At 43.6% G+C, this 12,433-nt stretch overlaps 2 protein-coding genes across 3 annotated transcripts; one reads left to right on the top strand and one right to left on the bottom strand.

The window, feature by feature from the left end:
* The first annotated feature begins 2,117 nt into the window (after nucleotides 1–2,117).
* On the top strand, nucleotides 2,118–6,904 carry LOC115396771 (antizyme inhibitor 1). The gene is made up of 11 exons (XM_030102789.1): nucleotides 2,118–2,239; nucleotides 3,182–3,387; nucleotides 3,592–3,765; nucleotides 3,883–4,055; nucleotides 4,258–4,392; nucleotides 4,487–4,568; nucleotides 4,651–4,725; nucleotides 5,075–5,240; nucleotides 5,612–5,727; nucleotides 5,838–6,055; nucleotides 6,142–6,904. The coding sequence occupies exons 2-11, from the start codon at nucleotides 3,286–3,288 to the stop codon at nucleotides 6,254–6,256; spliced, it is 1,356 nt and encodes a 451-aa protein (XP_029958649.1). The 5' UTR covers nucleotides 2,118–2,239; nucleotides 3,182–3,285; the 3' UTR covers nucleotides 6,257–6,904.
* A 1,017-nt stretch (nucleotides 6,905–7,921) lies between these two features.
* LOC115396871 (Krueppel-like factor 10) lies at nucleotides 7,922–11,872 on the bottom strand. 2 transcript variants are annotated; one of them, XM_030102939.1, is made up of 4 exons: nucleotides 11,827–11,872; nucleotides 10,918–11,157; nucleotides 9,196–10,039; nucleotides 7,922–8,588 (listed from the first exon to the last, which is right to left on the bottom strand). In XM_030102939.1, exons 2-4 carry the CDS (start codon nucleotides 11,146–11,148, stop codon nucleotides 8,317–8,319), a joined length of 1,347 nt encoding a protein of 448 aa, XP_029958799.1. In that variant the 5' UTR covers nucleotides 11,149–11,157; nucleotides 11,827–11,872; the 3' UTR covers nucleotides 7,922–8,316. The 2 variants fall into 2 exon arrangements, with proteins under 2 accessions (XP_029958799.1, XP_029958800.1); XM_030102940.1 differs by lacking the exon at nucleotides 11,827–11,872 and having other exon boundaries at nucleotides 10,918–11,165.
* Between the last annotated feature and the right edge of the window lie 561 nt (nucleotides 11,873–12,433).

Genomic DNA, 12,433 nt, shown 5'->3' with positions numbered 1-12,433 from the left:
GCGGGCATTACTGTGAAGTGAACGTGTGTGTTTCAGAGTTTGTTAGAACACCGTGTCCCTGTCACTCCATAAACAGTGATCGGGAACAGGTCAGAGGAAACACTAAAGTGATAAAGAGTGTGCAAGCAATGCTGAAGATGGACTTTGACTGTGGGTCAAATATAAGTGGATAATGAGTAAAAGACAAACCCACAAGTTGTCACATGAGGAAAAAGTGAATTTCTGTGTTCATCCTTGAATAATTTAGGTGCTGTGATGGTAAAAAAAATGCCTGGATTTGAATTATATTTTGTCTTTGTTTTGCGGAGGTGAGCTTTACTGGGATGATACATGCAGTGATATGGAGTGAAAGCAGAATCGGGGAGAACACTTTCCCTCTGTTTGGAGGCTGAGCTTTCCCTGGCACCCTCCTCCTCCTCCTCCTCCTCCTCCTCCTCCTCCTCCTCCTCTGTCAAGGAGGGAGACATGCAAATTTATCTTCTTGGAAAAAAACAAAAAGTCCCCCAGACCCTACATTTTTAGGAGCAGGCACAACTTCTCAAAGTCACAACAACACAGAGAGAGAGAGAGGGACAGAGGAGTCCACATGCAACACATGCATTCATCATTACACGACTTTGTAGGACTGATGTTTTGCAGCTGTTGATCACAGCTAGAAATAAAGAGAAGAACTGAGCAGGCTTTACTGGAAAACATTTTATCTCTACTGCTGAGCCATGGGGAATGCAATGAAGACATAACACAGGTAATTCTTTAACATTTTCACATATTCACCAAATTGAATTAGAGACTGTAACAAATGTGTAAATTATTCCTGTAGTATCTGTAGTATTTGAACCTTGCAGCTGCTGCAGGTTTGGGTTCTTGTTTCAGTATCAGTGGTATTAAAGTGTCCTCTGGCACCTGGCGTGGCCGGAGTGGATGTGACAGCTCTGCCATGTGAAATGAGTCAAGCTCCCGTCGCTTCACACAGATCAGACCGGATACACGCTGCGTGCTGATAAAACCGAGCTCGATGTAAATATACACCGAGATACTTTTTGGAATTACAAGGAACGCCTCCCTAAAATTGGAGATTTTTTTTAAATTTTCGTCAGATTTTTGTCTCTATTCAAAGTAACCACCTGTTGGTGGTCGCAGTGTGTCTGTGTTAATCGTGTATTTTACGCGGGGATTGGCCCCCTCGGTCCGGATGCTGCGTCGGAACTTCTGCACCTTCACGTCGCTTCTCCGCCGCTTCGCTCGACCTCCGCAGCTCGGTCCTTCGTTTTACTGAAATCTGCTAGAATCGTCGGGACGCCGAACCACGATCGCCTGCCCCCCGATCTATGGCAGTTGTTGTTTTCTCTCTTAGCAACCCCACAACTCTTTAAAAATTCCGCCGAAAAAGAAAAAGCGCTCTGTCCCCTCGGCCGGGTTTTCAGTGGACGTAAGTATCGCTAGCTGCCGTTAGCCTGCCGCTGCCGTTAGCATGTTATCGGCTTAATTCACCGGACAACCTCATATCTACTTATCAATGCGACCTAAATGCTTGGTATGTAATAGTTAACACTAAGTTACTGTGACAAATACAGTTGTTGAAAAGTAGGAGTGAAATTGGTCATGCTATAGACACGCCGAGTAATGCTATGTATGCTAATGTCGTTTATCAGTGTTGGCGACATGGCGACAATAACAAAGGAGAAAGGTTATGGATGTTGTGGTTGTTGCAGGAGTGTTGTAGGTTTTACGTAATCGTGCAATTACATATGTGGTCATTAAATGTATATTACATCATATTGAAAGATCAGCTTCAAAAGTGAATCAATTATACATAAAAACTTAATGCTGCATCTGCTAAGTGTGTGTGATGCATTGTACATATAATTTCTTTGTGATAATTTTATTTGATGATTCATCAAATTGTATAATAGGAATGTACTTTGTCTGAGAATCTTTTGTGTAGTCTTAATTATCTCATGAACGTATTGGTTTCTATACTATTTTTGAACTCCTGGCTTCATTTCAATGCATTGTCTGATTATTTTGGTTTATGGAGTGGAAAGTGTTTTCTCGTTATATTACTCGTTCCATTTTGATGACTAATTCCTCTGCCTTGTCCTCCTGCCCCTCTACAGGTGTGCAATAACTACCCAGAGGATCTAGGGGCAGCTCTATACCGGGAGCCATTTGACTTTAACGCCGAGCCGCCTTGGGATCCTAGCTGATAGTGGACGAGTTCATCCCCGGACTCATCCATGTGAGTGGAACAGCTGTGGGTTAAAGAACGTATGCATGTCTTTTCAGCATGTTGGTGCCAGTGGCAGTCATCAAACGCTGAAACTCTTGCATCCTGTCCCAGATAAATCACAAATGGTCTGTAGTTATTTTAGATCGACTGTTTCAGATCTATTTCCAGCACTTGTATCAACTAACAGAACAGTGTCAGTCGGTCTGCTGTCATCTGTTCTATCTACTCTCGCTGAAAGATTTCCTATAGCCATAGTAAATAATACATTTTTTTTGTGGTTTAGTTCACTGCACATTAGACTGTATGAATTGAGGGTACACAGAAACATTAACATCATCCATTTGTTCCTGAAGGTGATGACGCAAATCACATAGTTAACCATTTTTACACTTACATAAAGTTTTGGTTGAGTTTTAAAAAGAAAGTATTGTCAAGCTATTCCTCTGTGCATCTATAACCAGAGTTTTTTTTCCCGTGATCTGTTATCCTGCAGAAGGAGTCAAAACTCTGGAGAATAATTAAATCATCTCTTTGCCAGACTTCTGTGTCTCACTGCTGTGTTGTAGTGATGTTTGTGACGACAGACGGCGTCACTGCTGTACCTTTGGGTAATGCCATCAAGGGAACCTTTATGGGTCACCAGTTCAGGGATTATTGCTGATTGTTGGGAGTAATTGATGGTAAAATAAATGAACTCTGTGCCCCAGACTCTGTGTTTTCACAGAGGCTTTTTGGAAGAATGGGCTCTTCCACAAAGCCACCCTGTAACCTGCTCTGTCTGCTCATTGACTGTGGACTTCATCAGAAAGATTTTTAACTGCAGCGACTGAACAAACCACCTCAAAGCTGAACTGCATGACAGATTATGCACCTTTCAGACATTCTTGAAATGTTTTGCCGCCTGGATTCTGTTGTTCATGTCAACTTTTCTTTTTTTTCTTCTCTGCACAGTTTGTTGCATAAGGACCCCAGGGGCTCGAGTGGGAGTGAGCAAGACCACTTTGGACTAGTCACAATCTTTATGCCTGTCGGACTCGAAGAGAAGGGTTGAGAGGATGAAAGGAATCGCCGACGAACCGCAGTATTCTGTCGGGCTGCTGGAGGGCGGCACGGCCCTCTGTGATGTGATCGACAGTCACATTTATGAACAAACACTGGTACGGCTTCACAAAGTAGCAAACTGATCAACTTCTTTTTCTTACTGTAGCGCTATATTGTGAAATCTGAAAATATTCTGAAGTGTTTCACAGTTGGATGGTGTAAGGTTCTCACAGTACTGGAATGTGGAACTTTTTGTCCGGTGTATAAAGTGTTTTTCTGTGCATTTTGTGACACATCTACATGTCTGTCTTCTTTTCCAGGCTGAGAAGAATGCATTTTTTGTGGCTGACCTGGGAGTCATAATGAGGCAACATGTTCGCTGGCGAACCTATATGCCGCAGATTCGACCTTACTACGCTGTTCGATGTAACAGCAGCCCAGCTGTGATTGAGGTTCTTGCTGCCCTTGGCACCGGCTTCATATGCACCAACAAGGTACTCTTTCACTACATTCCTATTAGGGTTAACATGTTGGGTTCCTGTGACAGAAAGGATTTTTTTTTTCTTTTTTTTAGCATTTTCAATGAGAGAACCTCTGTTCTGGTGTTTCAGTTTGAACTTGAGCTGGTGCAGAGCCACGGTATCCCCTCTGAAGACATCTTATACAGCGGCGTCTGCAAACAGGTCTCCCAGATTAAATACGCTGCTAAGAACGGCATCGACCTCCTGGTGTGCGATAATGAAGCAGAACTCCGCAAGATTTCTCGCTGCCACCCCAATGCCAAGTAAGTTGGTCGCTGTTTCAGTTTATTCGGGTATGATGGGAACATCTGGGTAATTTATCCTCAATCCTTCTAAATTATTTTTACCTGAGGGAACACTAGGCTCTCAGTGTAGGATAATTGGCTAACTGCGCTTTGTTCACAAACACTTTGTGGAATATTTAAATTCTCGGTAACACACTAACCTGGCTCTGTGTTCACGCAGGCTGCTGCTACAGGTGTCGACCGAAGCGTCGAACCCGGACGATGAGATGAGCATGACTTTCGGCTGCTCCCTCAAGGACTGCAGGCGCCTCCTCGAGAGTGCCAAGGAACTGGGCGTGCAGGTGGTTGGTGTCAGGTGAGGCACACACACAAACACACAGAAACACACACGCAGTCATTGTGAACCTTTGAAGTCGTGGGTTTGACCGTTAACCTTCCTGCTTCTGCAGATCTCACATTTCCCGTCCCTGCGAGGACGACCAGGTGTACGTTCACGCCATCTCTGACGCTCGCTGTGTCTTCGATATGGGAGTAAGTTGGAACGCACTGTTGTATTTATAGTTATAGAAAAGCGAGGACCTTGGTTAAATAGTTGTGTTTTTGTCTCTTGCAGGAGGAAATTGGCTTCAACATGAAAATCTTGGATATTGGAGGTGGATTCAGTGGCTCTGAGACCCAGCTTGAACTGGTTGGTTTCCTTCTTTAAGCTTTTATGACAGATGAGTTGCAATGCAGAGAGCAAAACTCTATCATATATACTTTTGTACAATCATATCAGCAGCATTACCTTTCTTTCGGTCTTCTTTAATTGTTTTCTTTCAGCAAAGGAAAGAAATCCTTTATCCACCAGGTGGCACTATTATATTCCGTCTCCACCTCTTTCTAGAGAGGAACTGAAGCAGCAGAGCATTGATGATGAATTCAGAAGTTTGATTGAAGCCTTTTGAGTGAACTGAAGTGAAAATGCTATTTATATTTGAAGATATGGTTTATGTAATTAGTGTTTGTGATTTTAAAGCTTCCTGTTCTCTCTCTAGATAAACAATGCGGTCATGTCCATGGTGGACCTATACTTCCCCTCCTCCACTGGTGTAAGCATCATCGCTGAGCCTGGAAGCTTCTTTGTGAGCTCTGCTTTCACCCTGGCAGCCAACGTCATTTCTAAGGAGGTGTTGGCCCGCGATCGCCAGGACCAGAACCACGGTCAGTACATGTGATACGCACTGAAGGATATGTTCAGATCGGATTCCAGTTCAACACGTTGCTACTCAGATATACCGTTACTTTGCATGTATTTGAGAGATTTAGTTGCTAAGCTCTGCAGCGACAGCGTTATAAATAGATGAATGCTTAATTAATAAGAGGAGTGCAAAGTCTTGCTAAAGAGCTGCACTCTTTATATAGAACAGTACCTGAAATCCAAACATCTAAGACATTTGTTTTTTGGAGCCAGTGAGAGTTTGTGAAAATAGTGATGGGTGACAACGTTCTAGGACTCTGCATTGCTACATCTATCATTCTGTAAATCAGCAACGTGGCGGGAATAATAAAAATAATGTCACCTTTCTGAACAGATGATCCGTCCCCCAACGAGGAGCCGGAGTTTCAGTACTGCATGAACGAGGGGGTTTATGGATGCTTCGCCAGCAAACTGTCTGAGGCGGTGATCGCTGCTCCCTCCGTTCACAAGGTGGATTTTAAATGTCCTCGCCGGGTCTTCAAATATTTATATGTTTTTTGTGCAAAAGCATTTTTCTCATGTTAGGACCAGATAATGACGTTTGGACGGTGTGTTGGCAGAGCACTCTCCTGGATGCTCCGGTGTTCAGCAGCAGTCTGTGGGGTCCCTCTGGAGACGACCTGGATCAGGTGGTGGAGCACTGTCTGCTACCCGAGCTCAGCGTGGGAGACTGGCTCGTGTTCGCACACGCCGGGGCTTACAGTCTGGGTCAGCCGCTGGGCAGCTCCTCGGACTCGTCTCCTCCTCCCGTATACTTCGTCATCTCCTCCAGGGACTTGTGAGCATCTCAGCAGTGCAGTATTTAAGGACCATAAAAGCTTCAGATTTAGTTTTCTGTTTTTAACTGGCGTCTCTCTTTCCCAGGTTTGAGATGCAGGACACCGGTGTGACCCAAGAGGCAACCCTCAAGAACTTCTCACTGGTCCCTTACTTTCTCAGTTCCTGCCAAACAGAGGCGGCACTGTCTCTCCCAGCTTAGCCGTCATCTCTCCAGGAGGGCTTTCAGCTTCTCTCGCCTGTTTTTCTGCTGCTAGCTTCCTCTGGTCGACATTCCACCGGGATGAAGTATACCGACTGTGCAGAAAGAGCTTGAAATCGCTGGGACCAGATTGGATTAATGTAATAAAACCCCGACGTTCAGCTGTAGTATGTGACTAGACCTGGAATCTGAAAAGTAGATTTAATGTAGTATGCAACAAAATGGATGAGTCTGGAAGAGAACGATGCATTCTTCTCTTTGCTTTGCCCTAATTAAAACCACAGTTTACACTCCTACACTAGAGCGATAATGATTTTCAGTGATTCTATTTGACAGATGTATTATATATATCTCCATTGCTGTTGCCAGTCTTGTAAAGTAAGATATGTGTCCCTGTGTGAAGCGGCAGAAACACACTCCTGACGTTTTGTTGATAACTTTGCTACAAAATCTGTATTTATGGTTTTAATTGGTTGTAATTTTTTTGTGTGTGTGTTCCAGGAGCTTCACTCAGTTATTGCATTTATTATTATCCATTGTCCTTGTCAGTGTTTTAAAAGCAGGAGCTTGCAGTGCAACTTTGCTGCAAACGTGAAGGTCCATTTACACATCTTTCCGATGTCGTGAATAAAGCATGTCTCATCAGTGTGAAGAGTCCCTTGACTTTCCTGCCTGGATAATGATCTCTGCGTCAAGTTGAAGGTGGCTGTGTGTTTTTTCCTCGGGCAGGAGAAAGCAGAGTGGCTTCATGAGTCAGCACGTAGCTGCAGGTGGAACACAGGAAGTGTTGATGGATAACGAATCGGACCATGACGATTGGCTTTTTTGTTTTTTTTCATTAAAACAAATTGGATGAATTGTTCATAAGGTTAGATTGGTTACTTTTTTTATTTCCTTATATTTATATTGTATCCATTTAGGAATATTTTCAAGATCTATGTTTCCTGACTGTTAAAAGTCTTGCATAGCATGTACCATATTTGTGAAATTGTCTCCCGATCTATGTTCAAGGCATGATAAATTATCAGGCGTTTGCCTGTTAAATGTAACTGCTCATCAAACTGAAGAGAAATAAACACCTCAATGACTGGAATGGAAATCACAATGTTCTGGGGTTTTTTTTTTGTTTTTTGTTTTTTTTAGTTTCAATAAATTTTAGTTAAATCTGAAATTATACTGTTTTGTATGTCTTGACATCATACAGTTAAAACCTTTTTGTTGGCAAATTGGAAAAGTCAATATTTCTGCTACTTTAAATGAGGGATAAACTACTGCAGGGGTTTGTAGTGCAGCATGCACTTCATCTCTAATTCTTCTATTCTTCACAAGATATTTACAGCTGTCAGGATCCAAATACAGTAAAAAAAATATGCAGTTTACATGTTTAATTTGAAATTTTAGGTACGTTTTTTATACTGTAACAGTTTTCTCCTTGAGTTGAAACTTTCAATTATCTTTATTAAGCTACTGCAAATTTATTAAACTCTAAAAAGACAGGATTCATTCTTTATTTTTTCTCAAAACCTAAAGGAGAACAAGTCATCCCAGGAAAGGGCAGCCCTCTAAACCCCACATTTGAACCACTATGGTTCAGACTTGTAAACCTGAGGTGACTCAGCAGCAGGGATGTAACTCACTGTTCTACTAAAACACTCAAATAAGTAAAGCAGCCACTTTCAAGTTTAATAAAAAAAAAAAATTCTGTTCTCCGCATGAAAACAGCAAATTGTGCAAAACACTTTACAAAACAAACAGATTTTCAGATGTAACAAAAGTGGCACAATGTTCAAAACTCTTTTGGTCGACTAACACTGAACAGTAAACAGTTGTGGTAAAGTATGAAGCTGACTTTCCGAATGAGATGTACACATCAGAGTAACTGCTCAGCTTAAAGTGATACAGTGACAGTAAAAAAAAAACAAGTTTCAGTAACACTTTCATTTCCGTCTACAATCGATTGCGGCATTGGCGTATCACACAATTGTGATTTGACACATTTCTTTGAGAATCGGAGGAACAGATGATTCTCCAGACAGTTTTTTTCCCCATTTTCTCCCCCCTCATGGTGAACTGGCTGATGTGGGAGTGAGGGCCGTGAAGGCGGTGAGGCTGGCGGCTGGGCTGACCCCGAACATCCAGCAGTTGGCCCTCCTCCCCGCCAGGTGTCGCCGGGTGTGCTTGGCCAGGTGGTCGCTGCGCATGAAGCGGCTGAGGCACATGGGACAGGCGAACTTCTTCTCCCCCGTGTGCGTTCGCCGGTGGCGGGACAGCTCGTCTGAGCGGGTGAAGCGCCTCTCGCAGCCCTCCCACTTACATTTGAAAGGTTTCTCACCTGCATTACAAACACAAAGTAACATAAGTAAACAAAGAAATCAGCATTTTTTTTTTGGATACTCAAATCAGAACTCAAATCATTTCTTGATTTTCTCTTTAAAATAAAAATACAGGATATATAAAGGAAAGTGCATCGAGATGCAGAAGGGAAATATAAATTATCGTATGTCAAGGCAGATTTTTGATCCTCTGCTGTCTTCTGCAAGGCAGCTCTTCTTAAAACTAAAAGGTGTGAAGGACTGTGTGTCCACATTCAGAAGGACAATGAGCAAATGTTCCAGGACAAAGGTCTTTACTAGTCCAGGAATAACAGTTTGGACCTGCGTTATACACAATTCAACCAAAAAGAAAACTGCAGATGCAAAATATCAGTATGTGCAAATATTCGATGTCTCATCTAGAACCTCGATTCAAAATTTAATGGATTTGAAAGCATTATGCAAACATCAAACTCCACACAGGAGATTGAAGGGAAACCATCTAGATGTGAACTTCCTTCTTGTCAGGCAACAGTGCTACATTGATGCAGATTGTAATATTACAAGTTAAACTGACTGTGTTCTGTATGAACAAGCAATGGTGCATTAAAATCTGCAGCGTCTCACCTGTATGGGTTCTCATGTGTGCCTTGAGATGGGAGCTCTTGAAGTAGGTCTTTTTGCAGTCCTCATGAGGACAAACGTGGCTGCGAACACGGCACACTTCCGTCTTCGGCGGGGAGATTCTCGGCTCCTCAGAACCGCGACGAGGCGCGGGAGCGATGGCGGCTAACCTGGTGCCGCCGGAGGTGACGTGTGCTGGCTGGACGTACAGCGTAGGAACCGACGGCGGGGGGATCACAACCATCACGGGGCCTTTCGCCACCGGACCGTTGACGATGAAGATCTGAGCAGGAGAGGCCGTTTGCGGTTGGATCGCAGCGTGTTCTTGCTTGTGCTGTGTTTGTAGAGGTCTGTGCACAGTGGCGGTGACAGAGGGGGGTTGCAGTTTCCCGGAGGGTGAGGAAGGACTTTGCACAGCCATGGGAGATGGAGAAGATATGGGAAGAAGCTGGCAGCAGACCGGTACAGGAAGGCCCTGAGCCACACCTCCTTGACTGGACTGAAACCTTGACTTCTTATTCAGACTTAAAGCATCGCTGTATATCTGGGCCTGACTGGATTCAGCCAATTTCTTACTCAAGTCTCTATCAGTTAGTCCATTTTGAGAGGTCAGATCTCTTCTGGATTCTCCGGTGTGAACACAAGCAAGTCCCTCTTCCGTACAGATAACTCTGTCGAAGGAGCACAGTCCATCGGCGGTGTGGCGGATGACGCTGGTGCACTGGAATCTCTGCAGAGGAACAGCAGTGGGCTGCTGTGCAGATGGGACTACTGGAGGTGGGACTTTCTGCAGTGAGGGAGGGTAAGTGGACTCTAAGTAGGGTGGGCTATGTGGTGGGGTCATGCACTGAAAAGAAAAGCAAGCCATCAATTATTATTTGTCCCAAAACAAAAAGCATGATTCTGTATCTACTGAAGAATCCTGATGGAAGTAGAGATAACGGCTGTACCACAATGAGAGTATACTCACTGGTTACATGATTAGACACACCTGTTCAACTTATTGTTATTTCATATTAGCTAGAATTAGCAAAACACATTTCAGAAACTATATATTTAGGCGTATAGACATGGTCAAGGTGAGCTGCTGTAGTTCAAACTGAGCATGAGAACGGTAAGAAAGATGATATCAGTGACTTTGATCTGTGACCTGGTAGGTACTGCCCAATGGGGTAGTCTGAGGAGTTCAGAAACTGCTGCTCTATTGTTTTCATGCACAACCATCTCTAGGGTGTACAGATCTGGCAAAAGGAAACGTCCTGTATGCAGCAGTCCTCTGGGTGAGGATGTCTGAGGTGAGTGGTGAGACTGCTTCCAGTAGACAGAAAAGCTACAGTAACTCCAACAGCTGCTTGTTACAAGCAAATTATGCATCAGATCAACTTGAAGTTGATGGTCTTCAGTAACAGGAGACCACAAACATTCAGATGGTAAGGTCAGAATTTGGTGTGAACATCATGGATCTTTCCTCAGGGGAAGAGTTTCTCTGCACATTTTACTCGTAGTTGCAATTAAGAAGTGATTCAGTGCTGAAACAACAAACAGTGTGCTTGAGTATTGTTGGTAACCATGTCTAATCCTTAATGAGAAATTATAAGAATTGCATAAAAGGACTCTATAGTGGTTAAACCAAACCCTTCTATTGTCCCTGATCCAAAAAACAATAAAATGTTTCCACAGTGGCACCTTTTTTCTTTCTTTTTTTTTTTTTTTTTTAAAACTTACCAGAGGAGAGTATTGTAGCAAAACTGAGGAGGGGGCCACCAAGTCATCCTCTGAGCAGTCAGAGGAGGGAGTCAGGGGCCTGAAGTGTCCCGACTTGACGTTTCCAGACTTCCAGGGCTTCTTCATGGAGATCAGAGCTTCTGCAGCTTCCATGTCACCCGCAGCCATGGAGGCAGCCTTCAGCTCTCTGTGGACATCCGACATGGCTGAGCGTTGCTCTTCAGCTTCCATACTGCAACTCTAATCAAACCACAGGAAAGGACAGTACAATATTAACAACTTGTAAGAACACTACATCTCAGTCCCAGTCCTTGAGGGCTACAGTACTCCATACAATGTTTCCCTGCTGTTACACACCTGATTTCCATCATCATCAAGTGTGTTTTTGTGCAAGGGACATTAAATGCATGCAAGACTGTGGCCCTTTTGTATTAAGACTTGAAAATTCTCTCAAAAATTTAAATAAAAACCTCAAAGTTTTGTTTTCTTTGTACACACACTGAATCCATTGATCTGGCTGTAATCAATCAACCTCGGTTGAAAGAAGTTCAGAACAGAGAGAAGACATGACACAACATGTGAAGTGTGCATGACCAGCTGGTGCTCTGCAGCCCTTTTACCTACTTTGCTGAGGGATGAAACTACAAGTGGGCTGGTTACAAAACGGACATGTAATCCTGCTCAGCCCCTCCTGACCTGACCTGATCTGTCCTGGCGGACACCACACACACTCAACCCATCACTGTTTCTCTTAATTAGTTACAAAGTTTGGACATAAAACGGTTTGACAACCAGTTTCATTATTAAAAAATACACATTGCTTGATATAAATATATTATTTCAAGGTTAATAAATGAAACAAAAGCTTAATATTAACAATGAAATCATTGCATTGAGCACAGTACTTACATTTGCGTGAAATTGGGAAAAAAAAACAAGTCTGCGCGTGTTTGACTCTCTCTCTCTCTCCCTGAGTGTTTGCGGGTTTCTCCACATCCTCGGTCCCCATTCATAGTTTCGCACGCGGTGAGGGGGACGAGGGGGCGGGGCCCGGGGCGGCGCCCAATGGGACGCAAAGGTGTGCGTGCGGCCGGCAAATGGGAGAGGCGCGCGCTGCGTGATCACGGGCTGACGGGAACGTGGAGGCTGCGTGGTACACAACAGCTCGGGCGTGTGAGAAAACGCGCTCGTGTAACACCGTCTGAGCCGCAGACAGACTCCTGCCACACAAGTCTGGTTTACATTCATGACTCAATTTCTCTTTTACCAAAAACCTTCTCCTATTAGGTGTTATTAACCCCTGACCTCAACCTGAGCTCCATCACAAAAGCCTCACGATATCTGATATTTAGTGCATTACAATTTTGCATCTTCTCTGCATGGATAGAAAATTGTAATATTTAGCAAAATATGTAACTAAACTCAAATTCAAAAACAGTGAAGTCTTCTGCTTTAATCCAATCTCAGTGACATAATGAAAACAGTTGCCTCATGGAAATGGATGAGGGCCACAAAA

Source organism: Salarias fasciatus, chromosome 11, assembly GCF_902148845.1.
Source record: "Salarias fasciatus chromosome 11, fSalaFa1.1, whole genome shotgun sequence".
Classification (NCBI taxonomy): Eukaryota; Metazoa; Chordata; class Actinopteri; order Blenniiformes; family Blenniidae; genus Salarias; species Salarias fasciatus.
Note: the sequence above shows the minus strand (reverse complement) of the source record. Positions and strands in the feature narration are given on the sequence as shown.